The sequence below is a fragment of the Erpetoichthys calabaricus genome, chromosome 2 (assembly GCF_900747795.2).
Source record: "Erpetoichthys calabaricus chromosome 2, fErpCal1.3, whole genome shotgun sequence".
Classification (NCBI taxonomy): Eukaryota; Metazoa; Chordata; class Cladistia; order Polypteriformes; family Polypteridae; genus Erpetoichthys; species Erpetoichthys calabaricus.
Genome location: NC_041395.2, coordinates 5,288,327 through 5,306,940, shown reverse-complemented (window position 1 = coordinate 5,306,940; position 18,614 = coordinate 5,288,327). Strand labels below are relative to the sequence as shown.

General features: G+C 44.0%; 1 protein-coding gene across 2 annotated transcripts in view; it reads right to left on the bottom strand.

Moving 5' to 3' along the window:
* mcmbp (minichromosome maintenance complex binding protein) overlaps positions 1–18,614 on the bottom strand; it is a 34,460-nt gene that overhangs the window by 10,800 nt on the left and 5,046 nt on the right. Inside the window, exons 2-7 of one of the 2 annotated variants that reach the window (XM_028825632.2) lie at positions 16,759–16,844; positions 11,676–11,816; positions 11,511–11,552; positions 11,056–11,157; positions 4,961–5,090; positions 3,292–3,431 (exon numbers count right to left, since the gene is read on the bottom strand). In XM_028825632.2, the coding sequence (XP_028681465.2) occupies positions 3,292–3,431; positions 4,961–5,090; positions 11,056–11,157; positions 11,511–11,552; positions 11,676–11,816; positions 16,759–16,844 (641 nt within the window). Of the gene's footprint in view, positions 1–3,291; positions 3,432–4,960; positions 5,091–11,055; positions 11,158–11,510; positions 11,553–11,675; positions 11,817–16,758; positions 16,848–18,614 lie in introns of both variants that reach the window. The other variant, XM_028825631.2, reaches the window with a different exon arrangement.

The following is an 18,614-nucleotide window of genomic DNA, read 5'->3' as shown; positions in this document are numbered from 1 at the left end:
ATGGATGGATGGATGGATGTTACTGCTAATTAGAAGCCATTAAAAACCAAGAATACAGTCATTTACGACTCAAATAAGCAATAAGGGTTCAAAATCTTAACGAGCGAGACGACGAAAGTGAAACACAAGTGTTACTTGAGCAATGAGGGCTTCTTATTAAGTTATTGGGTTGGAGCAAAAACCTGCAGCCACTGCGGCCCCCCAGGACGGTGATTGAGGACCCCCTGCTCTAGAACAGGGGTGTCGAACTCCAGGCCTGGTGGGCCGCAGTGGCTGCAGGTTTTCATTCTCACTCTTTTCCTAATCAGTTTTCACTGCTAATTCACTTTTTCCCCCATCACTGTTAGACGAGTTCAGCCCTCTGAATTGATTCCTTTCTTCATTAAAATGACAGCCAAGCAGAAATGAGACGTGAAACGAGCTAACAGATGGACCAGCTAAACTGGGGCTTCAAACTCCAACCAGTCTCTTAATGGGAAGCTGATTCTTGCTGTTAATTAAACCTGTTATTTAATTCCATGGCTTGTTGCTGCTCTCCTTCTGCCACAGCACACTGTTCTTTCTGACAGCACCGTCAAAATGTTTTGGTGACCTGAGAGATGAAGACCATCACCTCTCTTTATATTTCAGATATTGTGTGATGGGCACAGGGGAGCTGGTCAGGTGGTGGCTTGTTTTGGGTCTCATTATTGTTTGGCTGCTAATTCAAGAAAAAAGAAACCACTATGGGGCCGGAGTCAAGTTAATTAAAAGAAGTAAACGGCAGCAAAAACTGGTCACTAATTAAGAAGATGGTAAGAATGAAAACCTGCAGCCACTGCGGCACTCGAGGCCGGGCGTTCACCACCCCTGCTCTAGAAAAAGTGGGCCGAGAAGATGGAAGGATGGATGGATGGATGGATAGGACATTCCAATAGCTGCTCTCCTTTAACATTCAGTGTCATTTTCACCTTTGTCACCAACTGCCAGTATCTCTGTCAAGAGTCCTCTTCGTGTGGCTAAACAGTGGCCACTAGTGGCAGAGCTCTGTAACGACTTTCACATTCTTCTCTCTCTCGAGTCGCCTCTCTTTGCCTTTTCCGCTCCTTCGTTTACTTACTGGATGTTGTTTTCCACTGCTGACGCCGTCTCACAAGTCTCACTCTACATAATACACGACTGTTTAAAGAGGCCGCTTGTTAATTGCTCTTTGCTAATTTACTAAAAGCAGCGACTCTGCTCACAATCTTAATTCATCCATCCATCCATCCATTTTCCAACCCGCTGAATCTGAACACAGGGTCACGGGGGGTCTGCTGGAGCCAATCCCAGCCAACAAAGGGCACAAGGCAGGGAACCAATCCTGGGCAGGGTGCCAACCCACCGCAGTTCTTAATTCATCGACAGATTACGGTTCGGCCTTCTCACTGCGCCATGTGGAAGGAGGAGTTCACAATGGAGGCAGCTCAAGGTGTGCGCCCGCCTTTAAGGCTCCATCTCCCCTCACTGTCTGCACCGGAGCTTACTCTACCGAGGCCAGTGCTCGCTTGGAATCGTAATGCAATGCAGGGAACAAACTCTACGGAAATGGGCAAGTTAAAAAAAAAAAAAAAAAAGGAAATCTGTTAAAAAGCACAAGACGATATTTCTGAATCCTTCTAAAAGAAAATATCATCATACTTCACAGAGTGCAAAATGTCGCCCACCACAAAGATAACATCCTAAAGTTCACAGACGACACCGCAGTGATTGGACGCATCACTGGTGGGGATGAGGTGGCCTACAGTAGGGAGGTGGACTGTCTGGCGTCATGGTGTGAGGACAACAACCTCACCCTCAACACAAGACAAAGGAGATGATAGTGGACATGAGGAAGGAGAGGAGACCTCACCGGCCACTGTTCATCCGAGGGCTTGAAGTGCAGAGGGTGAGCGGCAGTAAATACCTGGGCGTCTACATCAGTGAGGACCTCACTTGGACACTTAACACCACACAGCTGGTCAAGAGGGCTCAATAGCAGCTAGACTTTCTGAGGAGGCTGAGGAAGTTTGGTATGTTGACTAAGATCCTCGGCAACTTTTACAGCTGCATTGTTGAGAGCATCTTGACCAGCTGCATCACCGTGAGGTACGGGAACAATACCGCTATGGACCGCAAACGCCTGGTAGAAAGTGGTGAAGACTGCTGAGAAGATCACCAGGACCTCACTGCCCTCTCTGCAGAGTATCTACAACTGCAGAGTCCGAAGGAAAACTGAAAAGGGACCCCCAACACCAACTGTCCACACTTCTATCCTCATGCAGGAGGTACAGACGTGCGAAATGCAGGACTTCCAGGCTAAAGAACTCTTTCTGTCCCAAGGCCATTGGAGTCCTAAATAACTGACTGGAGTTTATGACCGTGAGCCACCTCATTCTATCGAGCTCACACAAGTGTATTGGACTCGTCTGTCACACACCTACCTGCACGTTACACTTTATATTTCCATTCTGTTTTTATACCTTATGCTGCCTCTGTTACTTATTATTATTTGTGTTTATCTTTATACGTTGGTTTGTTAACCGTTGGCATTTGGTATGGACAGCAAAGAAACAAAAAAAAAATTAAATGAAATTAAAAATGTGTTTCCTTACTGTGCACATGACAATGAACTTTGAACTTGACAAGAGAAAATAAGGGCAGCTAATGAAAGCAACAAGAACAGTTGGAGTCTGAGGCTAAGGATCTGCGCTGGTATCCAGCAGGTTGCCGGTTCAAATCCCCATCACTGCCTACTCTGCCGGACCCTTGATGAAGACCCTTACCCTGTAATTGCTTCAGGGGCGCTGGCTGTACAATGGCTGACCCTGTGCTCTGACCCCAAGGGGTATGCGAAAACGAACAAATTCCTAATACAAGAAATTGTATAAGGTGAAATAAAGAACAAAAGACTAGCCTGGCTCATTAATTTGAAAATCTGTCTGGAATATTAAAATAACTAAAGTGCAGGGTCAGGGGTCCCCCAGGCGTGAGCCCCGAGAATCGCTGCTCCAAAGCCCCCATTTCTTCCCACAATGTGCTGTTTTAGTAAGTGACAGTGCTAGCTAGGCCCGTCTCCTCAGTTAGTGGTCACTCTGCTGTGGCTGTGCCTCGATTATTTAAATGCTACTCGTCATTGTTCTGAGTGACAACAATAAAACACGATGGCCGGTGCACAGCCTCTCTCTAGAATGTACCGAAGTGTCAAAGCAGAGCAAACGCTCAGCCTTAAGTACTGTATACTGGAGGTCCTGGCGGGCACAGGCCACGACTACTGGGGTTATTACATCCTACCTTCACCAAGCACGCTGGCCCTTTTTCTCCAGGCAAAGGGAAGTTGAGGTCAAGCGGCGGCGAGCAGGTGGGTGCAGAGCTCTGCTGCGCTAGCGAGGCCTCCGTCTCCAGTCTCTTTGAGTCAGCTTGGGCATCTGTGGCTGGAAGAAGAAAAAGGAGTTCATGAGCGTCTGAGGACAATACAGACAACCTGCAGAACCACCGGAGGGGTTTGGTTTCTTTTTAGCGTCGCCACTCTTTCGTCACAGGTCACTTCCTTCATGTGCTATCGTCACACAAGTGATTCAACAACAACATTTATTTCCATCCATCGATCCATTATCCAACCTGCTATATCCTAACTACAGGGTCACGGGGGTCTGCTGGAGCCAATCCCAGTCAGCACAGGGCACAAGGCAGGAAACAAACACCGGGCAGGGCGCCAGCCCACCACAGACATTTTCATACAAATAATGAAGCTCAAAGTGCTTTACCTGATGAAGAAAGAGGCAAAAAAAAAAGACAATAAGAATTAAAATAGGAGAACACTAATTAACAGAATAAGAGTAAGGTCCGATGGCTGGGAGGACAGAAAAAAAAACCAAAAAAACTCCAGACGGCTGCAAAAAAAATAAAATGAAATCTGCAGGGGGTCCAAAGCCACAAGACCACCCAGCCCTCTCTAGGCATTCTACCCAACGTCAATGATCTCAATCAGTCCTCATGGTATTCAGGGTTCTCATGGAAGGACTTGATGATGATGATGATGGTCATGTGTACACACCTGGGAATGAGCGGAGCAGCAGAAGCTGGAAGGATTAACGAGAGGCTCTGCTGTGTTTTGAACGTTTCACTGTTGCTCGTCACTCTGAGGTGCACTCATGTGACTAACTAAACTTTTTACAGACGTCTGCTGCCACTCCGAGTTCTCACAGACAGCAGAGATTCTGCCCACCAGAAGACAGCAGAGTCTTAGCCAACTATTCCTTTACTATACACTCAGGTCACGTTATCAGGAATTGGGTTTGTTTCTAATGAGAGCACTAAACAGTCAGAAAGAAACCAAAAGGAAGACGTGAAAATATAACGGACACTGTGAGCTTTACAAAAATTGACATTGCAAGACACGCATTCTCAGACATTCCTAACATAAAAGCAAATTTCTGAATGTGCGCTCGGCAGCCCATATGCTGAAGACATCCAGACTCCTGCTCTACCCCCCCATTAACTGTATCGATAAGAGCGGACCCTGCCATCTTGATCTATCACGCATGACCCTCGCTCTTCATCTTGGCAGCGCTCGCCTCTTCCTGCTGGCTCTTATCCGGACAGCAGGGCTCACTGCACGGTTTTCCCTAAAAAGCCAAGAACAGATTTCATCCACAGGTCCCCACACACAGCATAAAGGAAGCTGCGCTGGTAGTGGACCCAAACCATTTTGTGCCCTGAACATCATGCCAATTCACACAAAGACGGGCAACCGTTATCGGTTTGTGCTCCTGCTACAGGCACACGGTAGCAACACACAATATGGATGCTGACACTTGGCCTCTCCTTGATTGAAAATAAGCCAAGCAGCCACCAAGTCCACCTCGTGAGCAGACTGCCAAATGTACAAAACCCAACAATGACGAAGGCCCGGTGAAAAGACGTAAACTGCGATATCACAGGAAGGACACCGAAGCCTCACCTGTAAACTGCTCCTTCTCCTTGTAAGGCTGAGCATCCATGTCTTCATCTTCCTCATAGCTGCGTTTGTGTCGGCAAGGAGTGTAGGACGTCGAGGGGCTGACGCGAGCCTGACTGCTGCTGGCATAACTGTGAATTTCAGTGTTAAGAAGGCAAATAAGCAAGCGAGTCCAGACACGGAAGAGACGGGCACTGCCAGCCATAAGACAAGCAAAAACAGCGGGCACTGGAATCCTCCTGATAGGTCTCAGAAAAATGAAGACTAGCGTGACCTCTTCATGAAATGTTAGGGCCGAGGCAGAGGCGCAGTGACGGGACAGGCCAGGCAGGCAACTGCCTGGGACCCCAAGCTAGGAGGGCACCCATTTATAAAGGTACTCACTGCAATGGCAGTTCCCCTTGAAGCACAGCATCAAAACACCACAATGGCAGAGTCAGAAACATCTCCACTGTGAGCGCGTCAGTGTTTGTGACTAACAGAACGAATATCTCATCCGATTTCATTAATCATGAAGAGCATTCACATGTCTGCAAGCAAAAGTTTGACCATTTCTGATTCAGCTTCATCCTCCCCAGAACCCAGCGTAGTCCGTGCACTGGCAAAATTAGCACAAAACTGGGCAAGTGGCCAACAGTGAGATGGGGTCTCCAAGAAGTCCAAATCTAGTCTTTCGTCAGTCTGGACTCTCCTCATCATTGTCACCTCTGATCAGAGACGTTTCCATCTTTAAAGCGATTTAAATCTTATTTGAGACCTACCAGGTGGCAGGAGAGGCCTTCAGCCCGAGCCCAAACTTCAGCAGCGCCCAGCGAGTGAGGGTCTTTGGACCTCAAGGGTATAGCAGCTGCATCTGCTGCAGCCAAAGCCCACAAATGGCCATTTTGAAAGTTACAGTAATACCTTCACCAGCCATTTTTTGTTTTTCACATTTCTATCATGTGCACTTTTCCATCCATCCATTTTCCAACCCGCTGAATCCAAACACAGGGACACGGGGGTCTGCTGGAGCCAATCCCAGCCAACACAGGGCACAAGGCAGGAACCAATCCCGGGCAGGATGCCAACCCACCGCAGGACACACACACAAACACACCCACACACCAAGCACACACTAGGGCCAATTTAGAATCGTCAGTCCACCTAACCAGTACGTCTTTGGACTGTGGGAGGAAACCCACGCAGACACGGGGAGAACATGCAAACTCCACGCTGGGAGGACCCGGGAAGTGAAGCTAACTGCAAGGCAGCAGCGCTACCACTGTATGTGCACTTCTTTTTGTTTTAAATATTTCAATGTGCAATTTGTATTTACATTATTTTTTATTACCACGTGCAACTTACATTTTATTTAATCAGTCAGTCAGTCAGTCAGTCAGTCAGTCAGAGTCCAACTTCTTTTATCCTAACACAGGGTCATGGGGGTCTGCTGGAGCCAATCCCAGGCACCACAGGGCACAAGGCAGGAATAAACCCTGGGCAGATCGCCAGCCCACTGCAGACATTTTATTTACCTTTTCATTTATTCAGATTTTTAAAAAGTGGCGTTATTGTAGAACGGTTTCTCTATTGTTTTTATACAAATCTATTTATCATGGTGTTTTACTGAATCCATTTTTCACAAAAATAAAATAAAGTACTTGTGTGTATTAAATCCTATCTATTTGGAGTTTGCACTAAAATAATATCAATGAGGAGGAGGAGGAGGAGCTGGAGGGTCCCAGGAATCACTTCTGGGTGGAGGGCTCACGTCATCGTTATTTGTAACTAAAATGTTTGATTCTTTGTGTGTCCCTTTGCAGAAAACCGCCTGGTATTCCTATGCATGTCTCAACTTCCAGATGCCATCACTGACAAGTAAAACAGGCCATGGGATGAAGGGGGGAAAAAAGCAATAATCAATAATTATATTTTAGATTAATGTACATATTTAAAGGGCATATCAGTTCTGTAACAGGGATTATAAAATTCATAAGCTGCACACATTAAGTGTGTTAACTCCACTGTTTCAGATACCAACATTCACGATTTCAGCTTGGTGATTGTAGCACTTTGTCAGTTACGAAGCCTTTAAAGCGTTTAAATATGGAGTAATACAAGTTATTCATCATCATCATCTTCTTCCACCTTCGGTTGCCACAGCGGATTATCTTTTCCCATATCTTTCTGTAATTTCAGTTCCATTACAGCTCTAAATCAAAGACAGGTCAGATATTAAAGTTCATTTGCTTTCACGTGATAAGCCCTTTTCAGTACAAGATGAAGTGCATTACCGTGGGTTTCTTTTTCTTTTCGATTCTCTGCCTGTGGACTGCGTGTAGTGGGGTCTTCAATCTACTTCTCTGTTCCACCTTGGACACCCCAGATTATAAATAGAAGAGCAGGTCACGTCGGCTGTCGAAACTCTCAGATGATTGCGCACTAATGGGGTGTTACTGACAAGAATGGTCTACCGCTCAGCATCAGCACAGCTAACCAACTGTCCATTGACTTGCGTCACACTAAACAGCGTGCAGTACTGGCTACTACTTAGAGAGAGCGGCTGTGGGGGGCGTGCACTGCTACAAGTACTTGGGGGTCCGCCTCAATGACTGGCTGCACTGATCTTGTTTGCAGAGTGGTAGCTCCGAGGCTATGGATCTGCACTGGCAATCAGAAGGTTGCCGGTTCGAATCCCATAAATGCCAGTAGGGACTCTGCTCTGTTGGGCCCTTAAGCAAAACCCTTAGCCTGCAATTGCTGAGCGCTTTGAGTAGTGAGAAAAGGGTTATATAAATGCAAAAGGATTTTTATTATCTAGTAACACAGAATACTAAAAGTACTAAATAAGAATGCACAGAGAGATCGTGTTCCCTTAATGTGGGTAGTGACTTCCTTTACATGTTCTGTAACTTTGTGATGCCAGTGCCAGTACCATCTGTCAATATGGACTATACCAGTAATATTGCATTCAGTATTCACATTTGTTCATGTGGTCTGGGATATGTGAAGAAGATCTCACTTTGTACTTGTGTGTGTGTGTATATATATATAACACAGCATACACACAATCTGCCATGCGTGGACCACTGCTAGAAACATCATTTAACTTACAATACCACCTCAAAGCTGCAACAGGAATTATAATCACAACACAAACGATGAATCTTTCAGCGTCCAGTCCATAATAGGCTGTCCCTGGAAAGCAGAATCCCTGCTGAACCATCAAACATGCTGGGGCAGCACAACCACTGACCTGCTCAAGTCTGGGCCTTTTGAATTGTGGCCTTCTGTAATCATCCTGCCCCCAGACGTCTCTGTACACTCTGAAAGCACCTGGACAGGACAACTGCTTGTGCACCGACAGCATCTCATCCAACAAAGAGAAAAAGAGAGCCGCCCGAGTGTTACAGCAACATTCTCTCCAGCGTCACTCAGTTGATGCCTCCCAGCATAGCCCATTGTGCACTGTACACTTGGTCAGTACAAGCTAAATATGGCTTTATGGTTTTGAGGTGGCACTGTAACCCAAAGGACATTTCCACAGTTCACTTCTCATTAGCACTGAACCAAAGCCATTTGTCAAGCTAGCGCTCCCTGCTGGTCAAAAGTGCTTTGCTGAAATGCTGAAAAAGTTTAATTAAGTGGTCTGAAAAGGCAAACAGAATGTCAGATGATATAGCGCCTTGATGTGTGGAGTACAAGTCACAGGAGGTTCTGCTCAAGCTTTATAACACACTGGTGAGGCCTCATCTGGAGTCCTGGGTGCAGTTTGGGTCTCCAGGCTACAAAAGGGACATAACAGCACAAGAAAAGGTCCAGAGAAGAGCAACTAGGCTGATTACGGGGGGCTACAGGGGGATGAAATTTAATATCAGTAAACGTAAAGAATTACACATAGGAAGTAAAAATGTGAGGTCTGAATACACAATGGGTGGTTGGAAAATCGAGAGTCCACCTTATGAGAAGGATTTAGGAGTCATAGTGGACTCTAAGCTATCGACTTCCAGACAGTGTTCAGAAGCCATTAAGAAGGCTAACAGATTTTCAGGTTATATAGCGCCTTGATGTGTGGAGTACAAGTCACAGGAGGTTCTGCTCAAGCTTTATAACACACTGGTGAGGCCTCATCTGGAGTCCTGAGTGCAGTTTGGGTCTCCAGGCTACAAAAGGGACATAGCAGCACTAGAGGGGGTCCAGAGAAGAGCAACTGGGCTGATTCAGGGCTACAGGGGATGAGTTATGAGGAAAGATTAAAAGAGCTGAGCCTTAAGGAGATGAAGAGGTGACATGAGTGGAGTGTTTAAAATTATAAAGGGAATTAGTCCAGTGGATCAAGACTCTTATTTTAAAATGAGTTAGAATGAGAAACTTGTGAAGGGGAAATTTCACACAAACATTGTACAGTGGAACCTCAGTTCACGAACGTCTCGGTACACGTACAAATCGGTTTACGACCAAAATGTTTGCCAAACTTTTGCCTCGGTTCACAACCACACACTCAGTATACGAACAAGCCAGTTTCCCTTTTGGTTTGTACATGTTCAGTCTCTCCCTGTGCAGTGAGCTAGTGAGCGAGAGAGAGCATCTCACACACACACACACACACACACACACACACACACACACACAGGCGTGCAAGACAGAGACACACACACACAAAAGAGAGCGAGTGAGAGAGGGAGGGAGGACTGGACTCCTAAGGTAGAGAAGGCTTCATTTTGTTTTCACTTCTGTTTACAGCGATCGGTTCGTAGCCTGCATTGTTGCATTGTTACTTTTCTTGGTGGTTTATTAAATTATGGATTTTTCAGATGTTCATTTTTTTCCCTGTGCTTAAAACTCATTTATAAAAAAAAAAAAGTGTTTTTAGCGAGCGGTTCATAGCACTATAGCGCGAACTATTGCAGGGTTAGTTTTCTCTGTTGCTCAAGGGTTTCTTTTCTCTTCTTCTTCTTTTTTTATTTCGTCTTATATGAGTTCTCGTATTAGAAATTTGTTATTTTTCGCATACCCCTTGGGCTCAGAGCGCAGGGTCAGCCATTGTACAGCGCCCCTGGAGCAATTACAGGTTAAGGGTCTTGCTCAAGGGCCCAGCAGAGTAGGATCTCTTTTGGCAGTGACGGGGATTCGAACCGGCAACCTTCTGGATACCAGCACAGATCCTTAGCCTCAGAGCCACCACTCCGCCCCAGTTTCTCAGTGTTATTCAATGTTTTTACATTTAGTTTACTATTACGCTGTGCATTCTATGGTTTAATTAACTAGATTTATGCTTAAAAACTAAAAAATATATATATTTACATACAGTTCATACGGTCTGGAACAGATTAATTGTATTTAATTACAATCCTATGGGGGACATTGCTTCGGTTCACGACCAAATCGCTTTATGACCAGAGTTTTGGAACGAATTATGGTCATGAACCGAGATTCCACTGTAAAGTTTTTCTTTACACAAAGAACGATAGACACTTTGAATAAGCAACCAAGTAGTGTGGTGGACAGTAAGACTTTATGGACTTTCAAAGCTCGACTTGATGTTTTTTTGGAAGAAATAAGTGGAGAGGACTGGCGAGCTTTGTTGGGCTGAATGGCCTGTTCTCATCTCGAGGGTTCTAATGAAAAAGAACACCCTCATGATGACAGTTCTACTCACTAATCACGGCACTAGAGAGTGGCATCATGTTTCACGCTGAATAAGCAAGTCTTTCAATGGACTCTCCACACGAGATACTGAAGACCTACAAGTACGCCAAGCTTATGGAGATGGAAGACATGGCATTTTGAACAGATAACTAATCTTTGCACTGAATGTACAAGTATTTAGAGGATGCTTGTATGGATACAAGAATTTTAGGGTTTTTACAGAGGCTCAAGGAATACAAAAATAAAAAAAAAGAACAAAAAATTACAAAGAACGTGGGGGAGAATACACAGGCGTTTTCTGAAAGAAAGTCAGAAAAAACCAAAAGAAAAAGCTCTCTAGTGCACAATTTGGTTCAGAGGCGAGGAAAGAGAACAGAGGCTCTCACCTCATATGACTATTTGGATTTTGACCCTCATGGTCTGGTATTACGACTCATATTTTAGTGTGAAGTATCACATAAAAAGGATATCTCTTTCACCCACTGCGCCTCTCCCGGTACAGGAACACAGTAGAAAGTCTGACGCTCCATAGTGATGTTGTTCTGGGACTGGAGGTCCACCTCATGCTGAGGCTAAAAGATAAACGAAAGACAGCACAGCAACACATTAGCAAGAGCTGCATACACCTTCTCATCAAAGGAAAACTCGAGTGAATACTAAAAAGGCCAACACGCTGCTTTACAGGCCAATGTGTGCAACGTCCCCAAAGACAAAGGGTGGGGACACTGCTGCCACCTACTGTATCCCCATGCGTCTTCCACACCACACTCTTCGCCAGCCGACAGAGAATGTGCGCACATCTGCAAGTTAAACTACACGGGCCCTTCAATAATGAAAGAGGCGCCACATTCCTCATACATTGTGCTGGAAGTCTGAACAGAGCTAAATGGACAGCAAGAGGGAAGTGTGGACATGCTGCACTCACCTCACATTCTGCTACATCTCTGTACTTGCCAATGTGCAACACCTATAAAAAAAATGTAATGTGATTTAGTGAGCACTCGGGAAGCAAACAGAACAACGGTACAGGAAAATCAAGGAGCATCTACTCAATTGTGGGGTACTACAGCACACCAAGAACAACACTCACCCGAGCCTGTGTCGATGGCTCTACACTTTCATAAACCCCCATGTAGTACTCAGGGTCAAACATATCCTGCACCATGCAGCGGAACTTCACAAGACTGTTGGGCTTCAAATAGTGCAGAGGAACATCATTGAGCGACGGCACCTGAGATAGGAGAAGAGAACTGATGGAACAAGATGGCCGGCAGAGAGAGAGAGAGAGAGAGACGCACAAAATGCATAGCTGTACAAATGCAGCATTACAATTACCTTATCAAAACCCCCATTGTTTTTTTTTTTTTTTTATTAAAATCAAATAACATTCCATACAAATAACTCAAGTTTTACAAAAATAGGTTTGAAACAAATCAACCCCCAACCACTCAGAAAGAGAGCTAGGCCAGCAGCGCAAAACTTTATGCCAGTAAAGCTAAGTGAATAGATGAATTAATAAATGAAGTAAAAGAGAGGAGAGAACCTGCTTCCTCAATTGAAAAGCTTATTCTAAAATCTTATTGACGAGATCCTGCCAGGTTTTTGGAAAAGTTTTGCACAGATCCACTAAGTGAGAATTTGATTTTTCCCAGTTTCCAACAGCAGATCACATCAGTTACCCACTGACTTAAAAGAGGAGAGTTAGGATTCTTCCAGTTGAGCGAGACAAGTCTACGTGCCAATAGTGTAGATATGCTGGCGCCATCTTGTGTGCACACAACATTTTAAAATCTACTCACAAATTTTTGAAACATGCTCAAATCTGGGGTCTCCCGTTTCAAAACCTTCACATTGTGTTTCCCAAGATACTTCATAGGATGTTTTGGATCAGGGGTCGCCAACTCCAGTCCTGGGGGACCACCGTGGCTGCAGGTTTTCATTCTTATCCTTTTTTTGTAATGAGTGCCCCGTTTCTGCTGCTAATTAACTTTTTGTGAATTCATTTTAATTGAATTGCTTTTTTTAAGATTTGTTCCCCTGAATTTCTTCATCGTTCCTCAGAATTGCTTCACTTAACTCCTTAAGTGGCACACAAACAGAAATGACATGTGAAGTGAGGGAGCCAACAGAAGAGCAATTAAGTGAGGGCTTCAAACTCCAACCAGCTGCTTAACGAGGTGCCAATTCCTGTTAATTAAAATTGTTCTTTAATTTCACGGCTTGTTGCTGCTCTCATTGTGTAATAGCAGACATTTCTGAAATTGTTGATTTTCTCTTTCCTAAGAGCTCAGGGGGGTATTTTTTGTACGTGGATTACTCGTTTAGCCGGATGTAATCGTTGACGATTTGGCCTGATCCTGGATCTGTCGGTTTTTCGAAACTCTTGCTAGAAGTGTTGTCATAGCAACACATCCTAATCCTCAAAGCTGCTCAGAGCAGGTCTGTTCAATGTAAACGAGGATTAGCTCACACACGTAATCAGTGTCCATGCATGGAATTCACTCAGTCATGACTTCACCGTTCATGAATGAGCGGCCAATTGATATCGGTGCGCAAATTATAAGAAGAGAATTTCATATAGAGGGTGTAAGAGCCATTTTCCTTGTTCTATGAGATTCATGAATATTTCTTAGATGACAATGAATAAATAACGGGAAGTTCCTATAACCCCCATAAATAGAATCACAGTGGTATATTCTTACCATTTCTAACAGCTTGGAGTAAACATTATTAGTCAGTCCGCTAGTGATAGCCTTGCCTTGTATAAGGTGTAGAGGCATACGGTTTTTAACCGTGATCGCACGTCACCGTGCCTGGGCACTTGCACTGTGCCAACCGGCTTACAAGCCTTTTGAGTTTGAAGCAAATATGGACTTAACAGCACTTAATTTATGTGTTGTGCCGTACGTAAAGCGTACAGAAGAAGAAGCTAAGAACCTTTAAGTAGAGAAGAAGAAACGTGACCACACGTAACATTACTCGATGGCCTACAGGCTCTTTGAATGTGAGAAATAACAAGTAAAGAAAACTTGTTCACTTAAGTACCGCACCGTACGCCAAAGCGTACAGAAGAAGAAATTAAGAACCTTTAAGAATAGAAATAACTAAAGTCTTTCAAGAAAAGCTAAGTTTAAAGAAGATACATTTTTCCTTTTTTTTGCCTTTTATTCTACGTGTGTAACTATTTTTTCTCTTATTCTTGTGTGGACTATTTGCTTTTACCTTTCACTAAATACCTTTAAAACGAACTCTTGGACTCTGAGAATTCTTTTGACACGCGTCTTACCCGTGCCTGATGACACCTTATCTATTTCAGCAGCTACAGAGGGGTTTGCGCAATCGGCAAGATCCTTTATTGCTCCCGGAGGAAATTCTTTTTGAAATACATTGCTTAAGCCAAGGGGGGGAATATTGTACCTCAAAGATTTATTAGCCCATTATATTGGAAGTCAAACTCAGCGAAGTCGGGCTCTCACAACCACACAGACAGTAGGCATTGCTTTGAGGTTTTTTGCAAGCAGCACTTTATATACTATAGGTGATGCAGAAGAAGTGCAGTTTGCCAGGCAATTTGTAAAGTCTATTTGGCTCTGAAAGATTTCCTTCAGGTTTTCATTGTGTTTCCTGGACACATGCGTGTGCAGACAATAAAAGAGGCGTTTCATGCCATTGCAGGTAGGTAATACACAGGCTAAAACACCCACAGTTCCATGAAGAATCTCACAATCAGCCTAACATTCTCATTACCAGGATTTCCAAATGTGATCGGGTCACATGGGACTGATCAGAGTGGAGTTTGATCAGACATTATTTAGAAAATGTACCTCTCCTCCTGATGAATAATCAGACACAGAGTCTTTATCAAATATTTCACCTTCGTCAGTATCTCGTTGGTCAGACACAGGTTCAAGGGATATGACATTCCCTGCAACTGACCCAACAAAAAAGAGGGCTATATGGAACATACCTATGGCACACATGGAGGACAAATATCTGCAATGACCATCTGAAATGAAGTGACCACTGTATCCTGCCACTGGTTCTAAGGAGGAGCTTCCCCCTGGAATGCCCTCAGAAACGGGGCGATTGGCATTTTGCTGGACAGCTAATTCTTCTGCAGGGGTTAGGTCTGGACCTCCACCTCTTTTTTGTCTGCCTTCTTATTAGCTTTAGAGTTAATGTTTTTATATTATATATGATTCTTTATGTCAGCAATTCTTTAGTTATATACCAGTATTTACCAGTTTGAAGTATATTCTTGTACTTCACTTTAACCTGTTCCCATGTTCTCCTTGTGCTCACATTTGATCTGGAATTATGACATATTAAATAATAATTAATCTGACACATAGGAAATGAAACGCTGCATTCACTAAGTACAATGCACACTACTTAGCGTTTAATTTGTTGGCCACATTTTGCCAGCCGTCTTTTCTGGTCTGGGCTGCTTTTGCAGTGTTACCCCTTGTGCGTATTAAATCTTGAAATTCTTCATGTCCTTCGAATAAAAGGTCTTGCTCCACTTGTGTGAAAAAAAAAAAAAAAAAAATGTGCCCGATCTTTGGTCATTTTGTTACAGCCTATCAAAGACTTGCTGGTCATGTTTTCTCGACTCAATATATATGGGCTTTTCACTCAGCGCGGGCGCGCATTCATCTCGGATGATTAGATCCAGCTCGACTAATCTACTACACGGCTGTGTTTGAAAAACCGACCTGTCCCGGATGAGTTTCACTGGCATTAATTCATCCAAGATGAGGCATCTGATCTCGGATGATTTAAGCGACGTACGGAAAATACCCCCCTGCTCAAAAGTATGAGGGCCCTGAGCAGATCAGCATTCCTGAGACCTTCATCGCTCTTTATTTTCAGATATTGTATGATGGACACCAGTTGTTTTGGCTCATTTTGTATCTCATTATTGTTTGGCTGCTAATTAAGGAAAAAGAAACAATTAAGGGGTCCGAGTCTTTAAGAGCAAGTCAATTACAATTAGTTTTTTAAAATTAGCAAAAACAGGTCACTCATTCAGAAAGGGTTAGAATGAAAACCTGCAGCCACGGTGGTCCTCCAGGAGTTGGGGACCCCTGTTTTGGATCATTGTCTCATTATACAGGCGCCTCACTTATTCAGATTCTGTTTCCTGACTGACTTTCTCCTCAAGGATTTGTTAATATTTAGTGGAATCTATTATTCTCTGCACCCACACAAGGTATCCTGGGCCACCAGCTGCCACAGCCCCCCCAAGTGTAACCGACCCACCGTGCACTAAAGCCTTGTTTTATGTTTCAAATGTTGCTCCTTTGGTTTCTCCAAGCAAACCTTCGGTTGTTGTGGCCAAGGAGTTGAATTTGAACTTTCTGTCTACAGCAAAATGCTTCACTCTTACACTGATGATTTTTGTGAAGAGATCACAGGTAACGTTTTCTTCTCTCAGCCACGATAGATGGATACTTTATTAATCCCCAAGGGGAAATTCACATGTGTGTTAACACCGCACAGGACAGCTGTGCCCCTCTTCTCTCATTTTTTTTCTTTTTTTTAGCAGGCCCCTTCCAATTATATGGAGATGTTACTTTGTGTTTTCTCAGTTTTCTTGGTCTTCCACATCTCGTCCTGACCTCCATGGTTTCCCTTTAACTTCCATTTCTTAATGGCATTTTGGAATATGAAAATTGCTAGCTCAAGGGCCAAATGGACAGGATTTACATAAAGCTTCCAAGCAGTAATGCTGAATTATTGTATTTTGTGCTTTCGCTAATCCTCCGTTACGCGGCGTTATTCCTCCTCCCCATTTGGACAGAAGAGGATTTTGTCGACTTTTTGCAATTTGACATTAACAGGTGTTAAGGGTTATAGGTTATCTGGTAGAGTCTGAACAGCTTAACATTAACGGGGTCTCTGAAGACCCAGCAGCCACTGGAGCACAAGCACAGAAAGCCACTTACTGAAGGTGGCTTTGTCAATTACAGACCTGTCACAGTTCTGACGGTCATTTTTGGTACAAGTTACGCTCAGCCAGACCCTAGAAGTGCCATAATGAGTACAGGAATTGCCTTAAGATGTTATTCAATATTTAAAAAAGGGCTGAGGCATAAAACTGTTAAAGGTAAGGAGAGTGCCCATTGGCATGCTCTACATCAGAGGGACTCCCGTCTAACTGACGCACTTACCCAGCTAGCTGCCTCAGTCTCCTTTAGCTTCTCTTGAAAATATTCCAAAGCTCGTTTCTCCCAGTCCAGGTTAGAGATTTTCTCATCTGCTTTAAGATAATAGAAAAAAAAAATTACATTACAGTGCAGACTCGCTACCAGCCGCCTTGGAGATACTAGAATAGGAGAGAATGAAGAGAAAGAAAACTTGTAGAGCACCTCACTGTGCCTGGGACTGCCAAGTCAGACGTTCTCTCTCTTTTTAAAATTTTCTTCATTCCGGTGTGTGTTCAGACCACAGTGTGTGTGTGTGAATACATTCAGTGGGTATAGAAAAGAATTCCCCCTTTAAATTATTCCCATTTGTTTTGCTTTACAGCCTTAAATGAAAACACTCTAATATTTTTTCCAGCTTTACTTATTCAATGCAATCTCTAACATCCAAGTAAAAGAAATCACATCTACAGTTCAGAAGAATTTAAAAAAATTAAAATCCAGAAATACTTAGATTAATAAAGGATCACCCCCTAAACTCCATCAGGCATCAGTGCCCACCATTCCCATTGTGGTTACTGACTGTGCTCAGTTGTAATGACTGTGATTAGTGAAGCTGTTCCTGGTCCATTCATTCCCTTCCTTGGCAGTGCCACTGACAGCACACAACTGACTATGGGTGGCAGGCCACTTTCAAAAGATCTGAGGGATAGAGTTGTGGACAGACATAAGGCTCTCAAAGACATCTCAAAGGCTTTATCAATCCCAAGGAGCTCAGTAAAGTCCATCATAAAGAAGTGTTTGGTACTACTAGGACCCTCCAAACTGGATGGAAGAGCAAGGAGGAAACTGGTAAGAGAGGCTACCAAGAGGCCAATGGCCACTTTGAAGGAGTTACAGGATTTGATGGCAAAGAGTGGTCATTAATGGTGTGCATGTGGCAACAATTTCACAAGCGCTCCTCCGCCATTGTGGCTTGTTCACGAGGGTCGCACTTCTCAAGAAAGGCCACATTAAGGCTCGTTTGAGCTTTGCCAGAATGGACCTTGAAGATTCTAATGCCATGTGGATAAAGGTCTTATGGTCAGAGGAGAACAAAAATCAAACTATTTGGCCACGATACCAAACGGTCCACCAATGCAGCTCACCATCCACAACACACCATACCTACAGTAAAGCATGGAGGGGGCAGCATCCTGTTGTAGGGGTCCTGGGGCTCTCGTTAGTGTAGAAGGAAAAATGGATGGGACAAAATACCATCAAATTCTGGAGGAAAACCTGCTGCCTTCTGCCAGAAAGATGAAGATGTGCAGAATGTTCACCTTTCAACACGACAACAACACGAAGCACACAGCAGAACTGACCACACGGTGGCTGAAGGAGAAAAAAGTGAATGTCCTGCGGCCTCATGTATAACGCCGTGCGTAGAACTCACACTATAACATGGCGTAAGCACAAAAGTGGGAATGTGCGTACGCACGGAAAAATCCAGATGCAGGATTCTGTATGTATGTAAACTTCCACGTTCTTCCACTACATAAATCCCGATCAGCGTGAAAAGTAACGCACGTGCACGCGCCTGCTGTCCCGCCCCAACTCCTCCCAGAATTATGTGTCTTTGAATATGCAAATCAATATAAATAGCCTTCTGTGAAAAGACAATGGGAAAAGCACGGGGGAAAATAGAAGAATTTCAGCGAATACCAAGTGGAGGCAAAGGAAAAACGTACTATTTGTTGGTTTAAACAGTTACATAATCAACAAAAGAAAGTTGATCGAGTGACAGAGTGTCGGAGAAACTCAAAAGATCAAGTTCACAAAGTCACACAGTGCCCGAAATAAAAAAGAAATCACATATCAAAGTCGGCGTGAAAAGGCAAGTC